The sequence below is a fragment of the Homarus americanus genome, unplaced genomic scaffold (assembly GCF_018991925.1).
Source record: "Homarus americanus isolate GMGI-L3 unplaced genomic scaffold, GMGI_Hamer_2.0 scaffold4896, whole genome shotgun sequence".
NCBI lineage: Eukaryota > Metazoa > Arthropoda > Malacostraca > Decapoda > Nephropidae > Homarus > Homarus americanus.
Window position 1 is genome coordinate 4,931,680 of NW_024749657.1, and position 18,472 is coordinate 4,950,151.

The 18,472-nt window shown below is 36.6% G+C and overlaps 1 protein-coding gene across 7 annotated transcripts in view; it reads left to right on the forward strand.

Moving 5' to 3' along the window:
• LOC121853487 (voltage-dependent calcium channel type A subunit alpha-1-like) overlaps positions 1 to 18,472 on the forward strand; it is a 237,225-nt gene that overhangs the window by 181,811 nt on the left and 36,942 nt on the right. For 6 of the 7 annotated variants that reach the window (XM_042347632.1, XM_042347630.1, XM_042347633.1 and 3 more), the window contains 6 exons: positions 1,420 to 1,530; positions 8,322 to 8,405; positions 11,494 to 11,514; positions 14,157 to 14,273; positions 14,669 to 14,734; positions 17,774 to 17,865. In XM_042347632.1, the coding sequence (XP_042203566.1) occupies positions 1,420 to 1,530; positions 8,322 to 8,405; positions 11,494 to 11,514; positions 14,157 to 14,273; positions 14,669 to 14,734; positions 17,774 to 17,865 (491 nt within the window). The remainder of the gene's footprint in view (positions 1 to 1,419; positions 1,531 to 8,321; positions 8,406 to 11,493; positions 11,515 to 14,156; positions 14,274 to 14,668; positions 14,735 to 17,773; positions 17,866 to 18,472) is intronic. The other variant, XM_042347629.1, reaches the window with a different exon arrangement.

Sequence of the window (18,472 nt, forward strand, 5' to 3'; positions counted from 1 at the left end):
ACCACGCTCGTGCAAGAGCAACGATCGCATGTACAGATTGTCTCTTGTTCTGAGCCGTGGCTCCGTATACTGTATGGTGGCGCCGTATACCATTGTCCACACCACTGTTGCAGCATCCTCCCTGGACTTGTGATCATTGTGGTTGTCAATGGAACCTGTGCACGACAGGGCGTGGCATGATTGCATTATGACTTTGCCGACTTGGTGTAGCATAAGTTGCACGCGGCATGATGTATTGCATGCATGTCATTATGATGCACATATGCAGTTTTTATTGAGGATTGATCAATGCCTGCATCTTGACAGAGGTATGTGTAGCTAGCATGTAGACACTGTTGTGTTAATATTTAAGTTTTCACAAAATAGAATACGCTCTGCTACACATGTCGTACCGAGTAGTGAGTTATTATGGTTTTATAAATGGGACGTCTTTTATCATTTATGCTAATATTATCATTATGATTAGTATAAACAAAAATTTAACTTTGATTTTATAATTTTCTGTAACGTAATTATATTTTTAGTGTCGAGTGTAATTTTTAGTTTTCCAATTTTATCATTATTAAATTATAGCTTAAACACCTCGTTTTGAAGTTATGATTTTGTTCTAAGCATAGTTATCCTACAGTTTGAGTTGTGTAATTGGGTACTTGCATGTACGATAAAAGCTAAATATGTGCACCCCAAGCAGTGTGTACACCAGTAGCAGTGTGCACCCTTTATATGAAATTTGCTTCCTGCCGCAGCTGTGTGAATGTAGCAGGCAGGCGCGACTTCTTACCCCCTAAGGTGTAACTGGCATGGCCATCCTGCACCAGCATCGTGTTACTGAAGAAGCGGATGCATCTGCTAGACCCTTTGATACTGTTCCCCTGGACTAAGTGACATGCTTGCTCTAGCCTGTGGTTCCAAGTCTTGTTGTGGTTCATAGTATTTTAGTAAAGCAGAAGAAACTGTGTATGCAGTCTTAATGCTTCTTTCTCATTAATATCCAGGAAGGGCTGCGTGATGAAATGTCCGATGAGACTTGAAACCACACAAAATTTATGATACCCGATTTGTTCACAGTATCATATTCATCTATTTTATTACCAGATAAACTGAATGACCATTTCTATTAATTCATGGTATATAAGTATTAATTTTTTGTTTCTCTGTGTCTCTCTCCTTACATAAAACTTGAAAATCAACGGTGCCACCTGAAAATCATTGTTCCTCATCACTGATTGGTCCTGGTTGATTCCATTGCCAACCAATCATGTGTCACAACTGGATGATACATACCCTTGTGATTCGCGGTCCCGCCCACCCCCCTCTGGCGCCTCCGACCAATCAACCCCGCGCTCTGTCGCCCCTGACCAATCAACACTCTGCGCACCAACGTCAACCCTGGGCCATCGCATTCCGCCCACTCTCTAGTTTTACCAAGCGGGTGACCTCTACGAAAAAGTTCTGGGACTCCTGAACATTGGTTTCACCAGTTTCTTTCTGCTTGAATGTATTATGAAAATTTTAGCATATGGATGCAGGGTAGGGAGGACTTATGTTATATCCATGGATCACTCCTTCACTCTCTGCCTGTCTCTCGCATCAAGTTTTGCTTTTGTTTTGTTATTTTATTTCATCGACACAACTATACATGGACAAAGTGTGCAGGACAGTTACTTTGTCTGTCAGTGCAGTTTTTCAAGCATGGGTAAATTAAAGTTAATATTGATTTGCTAATAAGAAAAGGATGCCTTAAAGAATGCATGCATATGATAAAGCAAAATACAGTTAAAGAATTCCAGATGTTATAATTTTCTTAGAAACATAGATGCTTTATCTCACTCCCAAAATATGATCTTTAAAATAAAATTATATTTACATCTAAAAATATGAATAAAAATATTAAACACAAAAATATGAACAGTGAAGTTGTGTCAGCCAGAAAAAACTTCCTAGTCACGTTTATTTAATTAAAATCATTAAATTTTGAGAGAAGTTAAGATAATTTGGTTTGAAAGTCATTGAGCCTAAATAAGGACATGATCATATGGAGAGTAATAGCTTATATTAAACAGATGAAATAGTTTACTGACAAACACTAATAATACAGGTACAGGTACATCAAAAAGCAAACATGATAGTCTTCAAGTTTAGTTAAATAAAGAGTGAAAAAAAGAGCACAGTGCAAGTTACCCAGAGCTCATTCTACTTAATTCTATTTAAATACTGTACACATCATCATTCTCAAAGTGGTAAATCAAAAGTGGAAACAGTTTTTCTCTCATATACAGCACTACAGTATTACAGATCAATACTGTATATAAATGAAATCTTAAATATGGCATTTCATATCAAGTTAGCACTAATTTATTTGATCCACAAGTTAAAATGAGTGTTCTGGTCACAACTATATTGGGTAGGTTAGCTTTACCGGTGTGGTGCTTCTGTAACAACATAAGTAGTATTAGCATTGTATTGTAGAGGAAACTGTTTGTTGTTTCATCCATGTTATCACTTTATGAGGTTTTATGATCAACAGCTTATGCATGTGGCTAACAATAAAGTTACCAGCTTGCATGACCGAGCTATCTGTTACCATGTGTCATGACCATAGTGGTCATTACTACTAATACACCTGTCTCACCAAACATACCTGGATTTATCACTTCTCAATGATTTGGGAGTTGCCATTAAGGGCTAGAAAGACAACAGAGCCAGAAAATATCATCCATCACTTGCCAGATTCACTGTCTACTCCATACAGGTCTCACACAGCTGGTTGACCTGTTTCTTCCCTTTTCTGGTTGTTGGATTGAGTCAAGTTATTTTTATCTACAGCCACACAGTCACTTGTGCTTATTATGGTTAGCTTTTATAAACAGCCCAATGGTTGTTTATGCTAGAGACAAGACTACAGTATTGGCATTGTTCTAACCACTGAACAAATTCCATCTGACAATTAGTGCATGGGACTGACACTGCCTCCTTTATCACAGTAAACATTTTATGTATAGACAATACTTTCAGTTTGTTGCCAGAAAGGATTTTTCTTGTCTATAACATTTTGATCATTTAAGGTACAGTATTAGTAGGATCAGGTGTGTGAGACTGGAAGGTCTAGTGAGTACAGTACAGTACCTGAGTTACAGTGTAGAATTATTTCCTTGTTTTTACTGAGAAATACTGTCGCTTCACTTAAAGAACTGTTGCTCCAATCTGGACTTATCACTTATCTAGCCCACCACTGGGCTGAATTAGTCTTATTCAAGGGGTTTTGGTGCATTCCCAAAATGGAGGCAGTATTTTGCTAAAGTTTTGGTGAATTCTTCGCAACATAATATCGAATTGCCTCAAGGTTCAGCATTAAGAAAAGGGCAATTTAAGAGATACCAATAGACTTTACAGTCCTAACATATGAATAGTTTCAGAATCTTATAATCTTCAAACCATGGAACTTACATTCTTATTTTGGGAGCTTTCATTTGAGCTTTTGGGTCAGTCAGTCTGAAACTTCTTCAAAAGCAAATGATATTTCACATCATTCTGGGGAAGATCTTTCCTATGTAGTGATATGATGCCTCAACCAGAGCCTAAAAGTAAGGTTTTAAAATCTACAAGTTTCCTTCCCTCTTTTAAGACAAGTTTTAGAAAAAATCTGTTTGTTTGGACACTTGCCTGAAATTAGAAAGAGAGTTACACTCACTAGAAGGAGATGTAAAGCAGAGAACATAGTCACAGTCAGTCATATACATAAATGGGTCATTAATTCCTCATATTTCTGAAGACAATGTATCAGAAACATTGATCAATAACGTTCTTTATGGACAATATGTCAGTAGTCACTTGTTAAAACAAACAGGGATCATCAAAGTCCTTCAAACTGTGACTGACCTTTAATAAGATATTTCAGTTTGTCCAAAAAAAAAATCTTGATATATCACAGCCTCTCATGTTGCTGGAACCATAAATGTTCAAGCAAATACTCTGCTAAGGAACAAGATTATTCTTTTAGAATGATCAGTGGACCAGGAGTCCTTCACTTGGATAATGTCGTTGGATCTCTGTATTTACAGGTATACTGTATTACATGTTTTAAATAACAATAATATTATCAAGTTCAAGGAGGCAACTCCTTACTAGCTTCTTATTAACCAAATAAAATTAATTTCCCTCTACTCCATCACACTGGTCAAACTCTTTTCTTCTCAGGCTTTACACCTAGAAGCTGGGGAGGGAAATATTCTCTTGTCTATCTCCACAGTCTCGCAATCTTCACATTCAAATTGTTTTGAATCTGGAAGAAACTGCATACTGCTTGTGCTTGTAAATACCAAATCAAATCATTGCAGAAGCCCTAATAGAAATGATGGACCCAGTTATGGTTTAAAGATAGTTAGATCAGTAGTAACTGCTGCTCTGTTCTTCACATAACAACAGAGAGCTGTGTCATGCCAGTTACCATTGTGTGACTCCAGTCATTTGTTATGTGTGATCGTAAAACAGGATTTCAGGATCAATCCCAATTTTTTTTTAAGAAATACTTCTTATTCAAATACAATATTGTAATCATCTTGCAGCAAATTCAGATAGCGATATATTTTTTGGTGTTAATTTTGTAGTCATGTTGAGAGTAAAAAAGTGTTGTATCTGTTACAGATAAAATACATCAGTTCTGCACAGTGGTTCACAACTCTGACATTGGGACTAGGTTCACCCCCTCCTCCTCCCCCTTTTTAAAGTTTTTGCTCACTAAAGTTTTTCAATATTACAGTGCAGTGTTGTCTAGAAATTGAAGAAAAGTTAGATCATTTTATTTTCACAATAGACATCAGGAAATAATGCATTACCGGGTAGTGTTTTTTCCTTTTGTCATTTAGTAATTTTTAATTGTATGATATTGTATTTGAGATGAACCTGAGACTATAGGAAGCATTCTTATGTATAGTATTTAGAGCAGAGAATTATTAAAATTTCATTTAAAGGAAAAATATTTCATCGGACAACAAAGGACGAGATGTTGGTGGTAAAACTCATATATTTTTACTTAAGGAGTTTGTTTTAGTTCATTAATCTGACCCAAATTTGTCAAGTGCAAAACTAACAGTGATGTCATTCATTGCCTTCATGTACACCTCCCATGTGCCTCCCACTCCTACCTGGGCAGAGGAGCAATACAGTACTATACTTGCCTCACAAATTATACAACACGATCACCGTGTTCGAGTATCAAGTCAGCATGAGGTAGCAGTGACTGGGTGGAGTCTAGAGAAAAATAACCGGTCCAACAGGTTGTGTAGATTCATGTCTGTACAGAATTAATGGTGGTAGATCACTTGATGAAAATCACTCTGGCCAGGAAAAACATTGACTGAATTATGTAAGCTGACGGATTAAGATACACGAGGAGAAACAAACCAGAAATGTTTAGATGAGTTAAGGTGTTATTAACTGACCCATATTATACTGCCTATCATAATTATTCTCTTAAGCAACTATACTGGTACAGTACTACGTCACTTTTCTCGACAAACACAAATCATTGAGCTGTTTGTGATTATTACAGTGGTCTGTAGTGTTTGTGGTGGCTGTTCCCTATTAGTTAACTTATAGCAGAAAAACGACAATATATCTCTTGATAAAACCCAAAAACTGCCTCTCAAAAGCTTATCTGGTAAAGTTGTTCCAGTTTGACCAGGATAATAATCTAATTCCCCAGTTACTGAAACGAGATAGATGAAAATTAATATCATCCAGCGATATCCCTTGTCATGCTACCCAGAGGTGTATTCAGTAAAACGTTAAGCAAATAGCACGATGCAATTTTATTCTGCCCCTCGATGTCAGGGTCACGCGTAGGGATGAACCACTGTGTACTGTCCTTGAGCTCTGAGAGGATAGTTAGCAGTGTTTGCATAGCTTCACTTGAGTAAGGCATTTGTACAGTAATTCAGCGGCCACAAACCAACCTCAGAAAGACTCGAGCATATAGGAGAAAAATATTATCCAAGCTTATTTAGATAATAAGTTACCTATTATTATTAATTAGCTGATTTTTCTTCTAAGACTATTGATTTACTTTCTGTGTTTTGGATGACATACAGTTATTAAGCAATACAGTATTAACAAGGGCATGGAAGTATTGCATGCATGGCGAGTTCCAAGGCTGTTTTATAGTGCTAGTTAAGAAGAGCATCTAGTGGTTTAGTGCTGGTAATAGTTTTAAGTTTTGTTTTGTTAATTCTAGGTTATAAGTTTAGTGAGAAGGAACATTGGTAGATATCTCTGTGTCTAGTTAAGTAAGGATAGCTCGGCAGTCATGTAGCTAATGTCAGGGTTGTTCCTATTCATTGGCAATACCTGAATGAGAATATATTTTGAGAGTTAACAATAATAATAATACAATATTTTTAGTTAGTAAAATTCATGTTATAGGATTTACTATATATGATGTGGTATATTAACATGTTAAAAAGTTTGACTATGGTTGACTTAACATGGAATTATTAAGTAGGTAGGTGAGAATTTATGACCCATATGACCAAGAAAACTTTATTATGATGTTAAGAGATGATGACCTCAGCATGACAACCAACTTTGTATGTACAGTAAGAGCTAAAGCATTGTGATGATGAAATATTTAGTTAATATCATGTTTACTATAACCAAAATGAGCTTTAATATGTAATGATAAGTAAACAGCTAAGACTAATATCATGACCAGAGTGAGACTGATGAAGGTAAAGTAAACATGTGATCTGTAATGTACATGAATCTGAAGCCCTATAATAAGTCTTATACATCATGAATGGAAAGTAAATCCATTTTCACACTAACGATCTGCAAATACACTTGTATGTAAACAATGCCTGCTGTCCATCTTTATCTATGATTTTGTCATAAAAGACAACTTTTCCTTTCTGTTTTTACAAACAAACAAAGTACTAAATTCTTAAGACAGTTTTTTGTTACTACACCGACTTATATTGTTTTTGCTCACTCACGCACACCGGCTTCTGCTCCAGTGTGATCTTTGGTTATTATAATATTGTCTGTAGATCCACCTCAGGATGACAGCCTTTTGGGTCTCGTCTTCAAGATACCTTATACAGAGTTCCTGCTGCAACTCTTTGGCAGTACAGTACAGTATGTGACACTCATTTCCATTAATATAAGTCATATACTGTACTGTATATATATTATTGAAATTATTTACTATTATTAATTTCAGAAAGCAAATCTCATGCAGACTTATATCACGTGCTTGAGTGTAATTATTTTGTATGAATATTCTTGTGGTAGTTTTTAAGATAAGCATCAGACTCTGGTTGTCATCCTTAGGTCGGTCCCACAGACAAATTTATTGGTTAAGGCTGTACCTTGTCACCAGATTGTGGGATTTTGAGCCTTACCTGCACATACAGTATGTTTAAGATGTCTTTTCTTAATACAGTACTGGATACACTTTGGTAAGAAAATATTCTATATAGAAGATGGTCACTGAGAGGCTCAAAATCAGCTGATCCATGTAACCAGTGCTCACTCTACACCACAAGATATGGAGACACTATCAAAGTGCTGTCTCTTGTTTTCTGTTCTCTAACCCACCAACAGAAATCCTGCCCAGGCCCAGTGCCCTCCTCTCAAGCTTTCACCCACACGCTATCACAGTCCCCTCTACCCCCTGCCCCTCCCCCGTCCCTGCCTCCAGGTCCCTCAATCCCATAGTGCCCCATTATGTGTCCGTATAAAACCACGACTCTTGCCACCAAACCTTAAAACTTTTCTTACCTCAGTGTCAACGTATTTAGGACTCGGTGAAAACTCCTGCAGTTAGGGCACATACAGAACTCACATTAGGGTTTACCTGAAGTTGGGAAGGATGCTATTCTATATCCATCTGGCATACTTTCTCCCATTTCTTTCATCCACTTTTTATATCTTTTAATAGATCCCTTTCTTTTAGTAATTTTGAGTTGATGAATATAAGTATCTTGCTTTTAGAATATTGCATTTATATAGCAACCTCTTACACAGTTTCTGTATAGCTATATATGTAGCCTATAGTATTCAGTCATGCAAGTATTCTCTGCTCCTTTTTATGAACAATGACAATCATATATTTTTCTTATAATATGGTAATGTCAAGTTTCTTCAGACAACAATAAAATAACCTGGTTTGTCCTTTATTACATTGGATATATATTCTCACAGTGTACCCTATGTACAGTCACAAGTACAATCTAAGTTAAATATTAAAGAGAATAATACAGTATTAGTTCAATCTGTGCAGGAAACTATGATGATAAGCTAACTTTATGTCTGTTTCTCCCAAGAATTTTTTCAAGGATCCCTGGAATATTTTCGACTTCATCACAGTGATTGGTTCCATCATCGACGCCTTGGTGGTGGAGTTTGGGGTGAGTAATAAGCTTGTTGTTGTTAGGGTAATTAGAGAGAAAACATAATTAATTTGTAATATTTCTCTTAAAACAGGATCTTTGATGTTACAGGTTGCAACATATGAGTATCTTTAAATGGATTATATTAAAAAAAATTACATTATATGTGGGTTATTGACTGAAGAACTGTGGTCAAGGCAGGTGCAGCATTTAGGCAATCTACTGGGAGTCCTGACTAGACACGAACAGAAGTGACCCAAACAGTATGTCTTAATAAAATATATGGAAGTTTTGATTCAGTTGGTATCGCTCAACATTAGTTAACGATTAAAGGGTTTTTATTTTATTGTACTGTTTGCATTTTGTTACACAGTATATAAAACTGTTGTTTACGAACACCCTTACTTATGGATGGGATCCTAATATATAGTACAGTATTTATAAAAAAATCTGAAATTAAGATTTTATTTTTTACACTAATTTATATTGTTTAACATCATTCTATTTACAGTATTTACAGATAATTTACATTATTTGTTATGTATGCAGTATTATTGTTGTTTTGTAAGGGCAGGGTTGTGTTTTAGCCTCACTTACCTTATGGAATTAATATTGTACTGACTTGTGAACAGATCTACTTATGACCGGGTCCAGGAGAGTAACCCATCAGTAACTCAGGCATTGCCTCTATATTCTAGACAACAAAGAAATCTTCAAAAGTGTAACTTTTGCTGTAATGGAAACAAATCCTCCTTTTTACTATTGAAAGTCTCATTCTTTATGCCAATTTCACTTATGACGGCCTTTTGTAGGAAACTGACAGGTGACAAAGATAGTAAAGTTAACTTGAAGCTGATGGAGCTTGTCCAATAATGCTTTATAGTGTGTAAGATTTTTTATTTCTGAGAAGAATGTCATCTGTAGCATTTGTGTTGAAGAATGAACAGCATCTCCCATTTCATTTCTAAAATAAGCACTTCTCTGCAGTGCACTGCTTGCCACTGGTACACATGGTGATTTTGTGACATTATTCATGCAGCAGCAACTGCCCGTTTTAAACATAACATTCACAAATGCTAATTTATAGTCATGAGGGCGCTATTGTTTGTCCATACAAGATACCAGAAGAAGTGGTTGTAAAAGCTTCTTACAAAACTTTCTTGCTGCTGGAATTTACAGTACTGGGATCAACTTTTGTAAACCTAGAGTTTATATAAATGTGTTTTTATATTCTTCAGTGCTGTACCAAACTACTTCTCCTTGATAGTAGGCAGATTATTTGCATCTTCTCTTATGAACACTGATCAAAAGGATTCATTTAACACCTCTGGTTTACTTTGGTCTGAGTCTTCATATCTACCGTCCTCAAGTCCCAGATTTATTGCACCCGCAAGTGTTCATAAAGAATGGATTCAGTGTTAGGAAATGCAAGAGAGTGCACCCTGAATTATTAGCAGAGAATTGCATCACATGTTCCAACATGGCAAAGACATTTCTCTAACTGAAACTAGATGTGAGAAAGGTTTGGGTGTTTATGTTGACAGTGAACTGAAGGTTGTGGATCATTGTGAGAAAAAGATTAATGAACTAATAGGCTTGATACAGAGATCCTACACATACTTGGAGGGTCCATCTTTCATAAGGGTTATCAAGAGTATGGTGCTCAGACACTTTACTTACCAAGAGTTTAAAACATCTACGGTTGCCTAGTTAATACTGTACTCCATAAGGGGAAGCTGTAGTTTAATAGAAGTTTACAAGTAGGGCATTACTGAGTCAAATGTACTGTACATATCTGGAGTTAGTGGATGGCTGTCCCACTACAGGTCACAACCTCAAACTAAAGAAGATATTAATACAGAAAACTGTCTGAGTTAACTTATTTGGAGTGTGAGTTGTGTACTCTTGGAATAACCTGCTGGAGAATGGTTGTGACAGCACTAAGTGTGAGCTCTTTTATGTTCAGACTTGACAATTACTGGAACATGTTCAGGTACATTCAAGAGTGAGTACTGTACTTGTCAACAGTGCATAAAGAAGAACTGACAGACTGCTCAAGTTTGCTGATAAGTGGAGAAGAGGTTAAAATATAGTAAATTATATGAAAGTAAAATACTCCTTTTGGGGAAGCATTGTGAGGTAGAAACTCCTGACCATCCTCCTCACTTGTTGTGCACGTGGATGAAACTTTTATTGCCTTCAGTAACGTCAGTAGTTTAGTCAGTAGATAGATGGACATTACTTACCTCCCCTTCCTCAGTTGTCTGCAGGTATTTTTAAGAATCCTGTTCAAGATTCAAATCAGAAGGAGGAGGGGAGGGTATTTTGTATTTTTACCTGAAGTGCTACAAAATTTTCATTATATTTTTCTTGTGAGGATTTTCTCATTTAAGCAGTAGAGTTGTAGAGTAGTTAAAAACATATTTAAGTTGGGGAGCTGGAAACTGATTTTTCGGTTGTTGTTGGAATTTTTTAGGTTCATAGATTTTGTTAGAAGTTTTGTAGTTGAATAGTTCGAGTTGAAATTTTCAATATTTTTTATTTTTTTTAGTATTTTTATACTATTTAATGATATTTTGATTTTCTCTAATAGAGAATGTTTGGGACTCAGGTAAGTAGGGCATGGTGTCAAATCTTGTCAGTACAGTATTATGCAAGGCTGGAGAGTCGTTCGCAGCAGTGTGCTGTCCTTGCATTGCATTTTTATTCCATTATTTTGTTAATACAGTATTTATAATCGGGAAATATTAATACAATACCCCAAGTGAAGATAATGCGTTATGACTTATTCCCATGAGAGTATATTTTGATGACCATTACGTCCTTCCTCCAGTGATATACTGTATATTTTGTTTTGCTTGTCATTTGTTTCATTGATTTCTAAGTCTCTTTTGTTTTCCGTCTCCTCTGACAGACTCTCTCTCTCTCTCTCTCTCTCTCTCTAGAAACTAACATACAAGTTTTTATTCACCTCATTCTCATGAGGAAAACTTTGGTACACATTTATATTTAATATTTTTTAGCATGTCTTTTATTGTTTATTTCAAGATATTTTACAAGGTAATCTGATGACAAATATCTGACACAACTTATTTTCTAATCCCAGCGAATGTATGGAGAAGGGACAGTAAGTTTACCTATATGGAGAGGTAGTTGTTAGCCGTGGCATACCTCCTCCTTACTAGGCCCCCACCCTTAAACATATGCTGTAGAATTTGACCATGGGGAATGATACAACTATGTTTTAAATACCCACAGAGTGAACTCAACACATTGTCTTTCAAGTTCTCATAAAACAGTGGTTATTCCATACATGTACAGCTGAGAAAAAAAAATCGGGACCCCAACTTAGGCTTACATTTTAAGACACTGGGTGACGAGTCTTGATGTATTTTCTTGGGCCACGTAGCCTCAAGTTTTGTGTTGGTGTTCCTGGTCTCCTTCCATAGCTTAAACCCAGTATGGAAGATAGGAAGCTATTGTACCTAAAAGTAAGGCTGGATAAAAGAGCCATCCCTCAAATGGATGCAAGTCACTACCTTATGTGCATCTTGTTCCATGTATTGAGTGAACAGTCAACTAAACAACCAGTCCTTACAGGCACACCAGCATGTTATTAATGTAAATCTTTATTGTTGGTTTACTTTCCTGGTATGTTTAGTAATGTGTCAATAATATTCTTCAACATTACAAGTAAAGTGTGATGAAAATGTTGATAAACTTTATTTAGTAGTGGGTGAGAAATGAAATGTAAGTCTTATATTTATTTTACCCAGTACGTACTTATAAATATATATTTTTTCCTTGAACACCTGCTTGGTAAACTCCCAGCAACAGAAGCCCAGTAAAACTAATCCTTTGCGCATGAGACAAAACATCAGGAACAACCACCCATTAAGAAATAAGCCTTTTGTGTTGTTATATACACTATTATATCTGACTTCTTGTTCAATATTCTACAATTCATGATTCAAGAAATAGGCTCACTGTCACTCTTTAATTCTGTGTGTCTTATTATTGTTAGGTTTTTATAAAAAATATCAAAGCTTTTCCAAGTATAAATGTAATTTGTTATGAAACCGTGAGTACTCTGATACTTTGTAAGAGTTGAACTAGAAAATTAATGGGTTTTCAGGGCATTTATAATCTCAAAATGTTCACAGCTGCCAGCCATTAATAATCAGATACATCCAGGTTTAATGCTGTTAATCTTATCATAGTTAGGGGTCCTGATCCTTTTTTTAATTTTTATGATGACTTGAATTTTTTTAGTGAAAAATAGATTGCAATTAAATAATGCAAACTTGATATTTATATTTAAATATATACTTTTGCAGTGATGGGATATTATCAGTGTTTTCAGTATTGTGTATGAGATTCATAAGTACTGAATATAACGTGTTTATGTGGGTGTCAGCCGACCCCACACCCCAAGCTGTGACCCGGTACAGTCACTCCCTTGTGGCCCTTTGGATATGCTACTGATTCCCTTTTCCTCCCTAACATTGATACTCCTAAGTAAAGGACAACAGAGTATTCTTGTCTTAGCCCAGTACAATATTATTATCATCACCCTTTGTTGATTGGGGTCTTTGGTTAGGTAATGTTCAGCTTTTATGTATTTATTATTTGAGGCAGCTTGTGTTTGCCTGTGAAGTGCAGTGCTTGATGATATGCATATACTACAGAGCTTAAGAGACCAGTAATGTTTATAGGCTATGTAACATTGGAATCTTTTAGATTTGGCATCTTATTGTACTGTACTGTATTGACTTTTGTTTATTTTTTAACCAAAGTTTTAAGCTACAGTATTTTGAAATACATTAGTGCATATTAATTGATGGTTTAGAATGTGTAAAAATACAATTATTGAATATTAAAAAATATATAAAACGTAGCCATATACTGTATACAGTATATGTAGTAATGTAATGTATATATATATATATATATATATGTGTGTGTGTGTGTGTGTGTGTGTGTGTGCTTGTGTGTTTTTGTCTTTCACTCTCACAAGTCTCCTCCCACTATGATGCAGGGTGGCATGACAGGTCTTGATCCCCTGAAGCTTAACATGTAGCTGGTAGAGGGTTATCCCCCCCTCCCTACATGACAGGTTCCTAGCCCACTGAAGGTTGATGCTTCTGTCACTTCCAAACACACTTGATTTCATTCATTTAATACTGAGTGTACAAAGTGTAGTGTACAAGTGATGGAAAGAGAGGTGAGATGTGGGTATGTTCAGTCAGGCAGTGTAGACATGTTAAGAGAATGGGAAATAGATAGTTAATAAAAAGATTGTACAATAGTAAATATTATGAAGGAATACTAAAAACGTGATTGAATGAGGTGGTGAAGGCTGTGTCAGTAATGATATGAAGGCTATCTAGGAGGCAGCAAGCATTGTGTCTGAGTGAACAGAGAGCAGGATACAGAGTGATTTTTTTGGGAAGGCTATGCCATTGGGGTGTGATGTCGGCTCAAGTGACACAACCAGCGTAAATCAGATTGACAAGTGGACCGTATTGTGGTAGGGAGAATACAGTACTATACACAAAACACGTCAGTAAGGATGAATGAATGAATGGCAGCGAATAAAGGGGCATTATGTATGTGTTTTTGATTGTCTTTACCTGGCATTTTAGTGGGAAAAGAGAACTTGAAAGAGTAAAGGTAAAAAGATATATGCACAGGATACATATAGATTAAGAATTCCACAGTTTGTTTACCGTGTCGACTAATATTCTGTTGCTATTCCCATTCTTACAGGAGAACTTCATCAACGTCGGGTTCTTGCGTCTATTCCGAGCAGCCCGACTTATAAAACTACTTCGCCAAGGTTACACAATTCGTATATTATTATGGACGTTTGTGCAGTCTTTCAAGGTGAGTGACGTCATTAATATGTACAGGTGATAATGCTTGTTCAGTTTGGATTTAAACTTTGATGTCATTTATGTGGATACATTAGTAAAGGAGTTAATACAGTGACATTATTTATTTTGAATTTGTTCTCCAGTTTGTGGCTTGCAATTCACTGCCGCCTGTACTAGAAGGTTAAAACAATCTCTCTTTTTTTCAGCATTTTCTGATGTGCTGCCTCTTGATCTTATTAATTCACTTACAATGGATATCTGTCTATTTCATGGTCTTGCTCTTGCTTTATTTCCACCAAACTGTGCTGATAGGAATCCTCCTTACCAATAAACAAGTAGACAGTGTTGTGCAGTGAGTCGTGGGCCCTGACAAGGCACTAACAATGAACTTACTTCTTCCCACAGGCGCTGCCATATGTTTGTCTTCTTATAGCCATGTTGTTCTTCATCTATGCTATTATTGGGATGCAGGTAAGCTTAGTGACTGTCTCTACTGCTACCCCGAGTATCCACGCGTTGAAATAATATTTCTTTGACATAAAAAGTAGATTTATTTTCATTGTGTTGTCATGAAGATAATATACCCCATCATTTATCTCTTTTTTTTTTTCATATGAGTATTTCTGTTATAATATTCATGATATATATTGTTAAGAATAACATGTGTAATAATCTAAAGTATTACTCATGGGACTATTTTGCCTTGATCACCCATGGAAACTTATTTTGTTTATGGGAGTGATAAATGAATTCCCCATATGTGCCAGTGATGATTCTTGTCTGTGGCTACATTCTTACTACTTTACCCCCCCATGGTGGTCTGCCATACACTCTCATACAACACTCTATCTTTGTACAGTTTGTATTATTTTTACATAATTCCATCTTTTCTTCCAACACTTTTAATATTGTGTCTTTTCTCTCTTGATTACATTTTCTTATCTCATAATAACAAGGCAGTTCTCATCTTCTTCGTGAACTAAATGTCACCTGCTTCACTATTTTTGTGATAGCCGTCTAGTTTGAAGAATCATTTACCAAGTATTTTGGTCATCAGTGGTGGGTCGTAAGTGCTCATGGCTTCTGAGTGTATGGCCGACCACTGAACGAAACCTTTGATGGTGATTCTGCCTGTACTTTCCACACACTCACACACACACATCCACTTCAAGACGTCAAATACACTCCACTTCCTCTATTTTATCTTCATTCAAATTTACCTCTATCATTTATTTTTTGTCCCATCTTCTATCTCTACTTATTCTAATCTTTTAACTTTTGTTCATATTCCTTAAGAGCTTTCAGTAAGTGCACACTCGTCTTAAGTCATTGGGCAATACTTTACTTCTGAGTTACCCACTTAGGCAGACAGCAGCTGACCAAGTTTCCATATACATCCAGTATCTTTATTCACTAAACTTGTATCTCTCTCTCTCTTTCTCTCCCTCTCTCACTACATCTCTCTCACTTTGCCCCTCTCTTTCATTGCCTTTTACTCTCACTGTGCCTCTCTCTCTCCCTGTGCCTGTCTCTCACTCTACAGTACCTTTCTCCATTGTTTGCTTCACTTTAGTCAGTAAATTCCTCCCAAGAACTTCATCTTGATCCATAGGCCCACACTGATCCTCCCCTCATTCACTTTTTGGTGTTATTACTATAAAATTCCATCAATAATAAGCACCATACACTGATATATTTAAGACTTGTTCTTCATTAATTTTCATATATATTCTTACTACCTTTGTATTTATACTGTACGGGGAACTATGCGTTGCTGTCTGCCAATCCTTAGTATCTTTTTCTCTGTCACACACAGGCTGTACTCTGTTGTCTCACACCACCACTCCTGTGCCTTACCATTCTTAACCTTATACAGACAGCCTGATTATCTTTTTCATTACTTTTCCTCTTTTTTCTTTGACACTATTCAATCCACTACTTTTTTAACAGGAATATATAATTATGGTTTCTTCCATGTATGAATTCACTTTTAGATTTAAGCTAATCATTATAAACATTTTACCAATGATGTGATGTAAAAAAGTGAGTTATCATCCCCAAGATAATACTTGTGGTCTACTCACCAAGGGCTTACTTCATTATCCTGTTTCTTGCGTCTCTTATCGTGTAGGACACCAAACCCCCATCTGGGTCTTACTGTCTTTCCATTTGGTTAAAATCTATCCCCAAAACTCCAGTAATTTTAGATCATGTGAATATCCTTCTCATAGTGTTGACGATCAAAGCCCATTCAGTATTATTTCCTATGTTAAATGTGACTCGTGTTCTGTTAAAGAGTTTGACCCAACATAAAAGACCACAATCCTAAAGAGAATTTTAGACTAAATATATTTATTACAGCTACAAAAATATTTAGTATTGTTCATCATATTTTGTGGTAGTCATCGAAATATTCTCTTTAGATTATGGCTCTTGCAGTACTGACTATGTAAGAGTTGTGTGTCTTGTTGACCTACTAAACCTGTGTTCTTTTATTATGGGTCATTAAGCAAGCAATGGCTGTGGTTCGGGGCCACGGAAAGAGCGAGAAACGTGGCCTCCTACCCGCCATATTGGTCGTGCAGTGCTGCCCAAATGGCTGGCCATGCACTTAACCATTTCCACCCACCCGACTTTACAGCAACTCTCCCGTCTTTTTTCTCCCGTACTTCACACCCAGGTTTTTGGCAACATGAAATTTGACCCCGACACTGACCTAAATCGACATAACAACTTTCAGTCTTTCTTCGCCGGTCTCTTGCTCTTATTTCGGTGAGTTTGCAACCCCCCACCACCCAGGCTCGGCCAATAGCAACCTGAGACAGATCCAGTATTTATGATTCCCATCTCTAGGCCTGAACACTGAGACGAATGTCTGTTCAGTGCCAAGATATTAACCTTCTGAGAATGATACACAAATTCGCAGGACCCCATGGGCTCGACATAGCCTCAAAGTGAGACCCTAGCATCCCGGAACAGTAAAGTCTAGTTATATTCCTGAACAGACATGTGATGTTTAGCCGTCTGGTGACATGTCTAGTCCTCTAGATGGCAATGCCGTGTAGTTTAGTTTCATGTAGAAGGTAACGTAACACTAGATATGTGATCCAACTAGCCTAGACTAGCTAACCTAGACTAGATAGTATCTGTGGTGCTTGCCCACTTTTTGGTGAGGGATCGTCTTATTCCCTAGAGTATATTAACCTGTGCAGAGTTTTTTGTCCCATCTCCTGAATTTTGACCCTGATATGACCCTAGCGACTGGTCACTTGTTTCCCCTGAGAGCCCTGGTGAGAGGACAACCCTTGGCCCCTGCCCTAAACTTAACCTTTCTTTACCTATTCTTGACCTCTCATTACCTCACTTTTTCTCATCTCATAACCCCCTGAAAACCTAATGTTGATACCCTCCAAGTCTTGGTGTGCCTCAGAAGCCCCTTAGTATAGATATCGAGTTTGGAATTTTGAGTAATCCTAAGTTTCTTGTTTTTTGTTTCCCTCCGTCACCCAGGTCTTTGGTAATATAGATTTGGATCCTACCACGTCTATAACACGCCACAACAACTTTAGAAATTTTGCAACGGGCATAATGCTCTTATTCAGGTAACCCATCTTAAGTTACTTTTTCCTGGCACTCGAAAGTGACTCAGCGGCAAAATTGGCCATTTTCTTCTGTCCAAACTTTTGTCACTGCAGTTCTTGTGATCTCCGTTCCTCAAAAGCTACAGCTGTCATCGCTACAAAATACTGTATTAATTTTTGCCACAATTCTTTATGTGGAATTGCCCTCTTTTTTTATACTTTTTTTTTTTGCAGGATCTGCACAGTTTTTTTGTCTACTAATTTTTGTATGAGTGAGCCTTTTTTCAGTGCCACATAATGCTACAATGTAAAACATAGGGTTTTAATACAGTATTTTGTGATATGGATGCCATTTTCTGCATTGGTGTGTAACTGTGCTGTAGGATGGATATGTTACCTTGATGTGATCACTACTGCTGTAGGAGGAAATGTTTTCTAAATGTGATCACCTCGGCCATACAAATTCAGCACCAAAATTTTCGCAGGAGACCAATTACAAGGAGAAACTTTTTTTATTTCTAGTGAATTTTTTTATGTATAAATCAACCTAGACAGACACTCACTGCACCTAAAACACCAGTTAAAGTATTGTAGTTCTTTCTTTTTTATCTATGATTTACTTTAAATA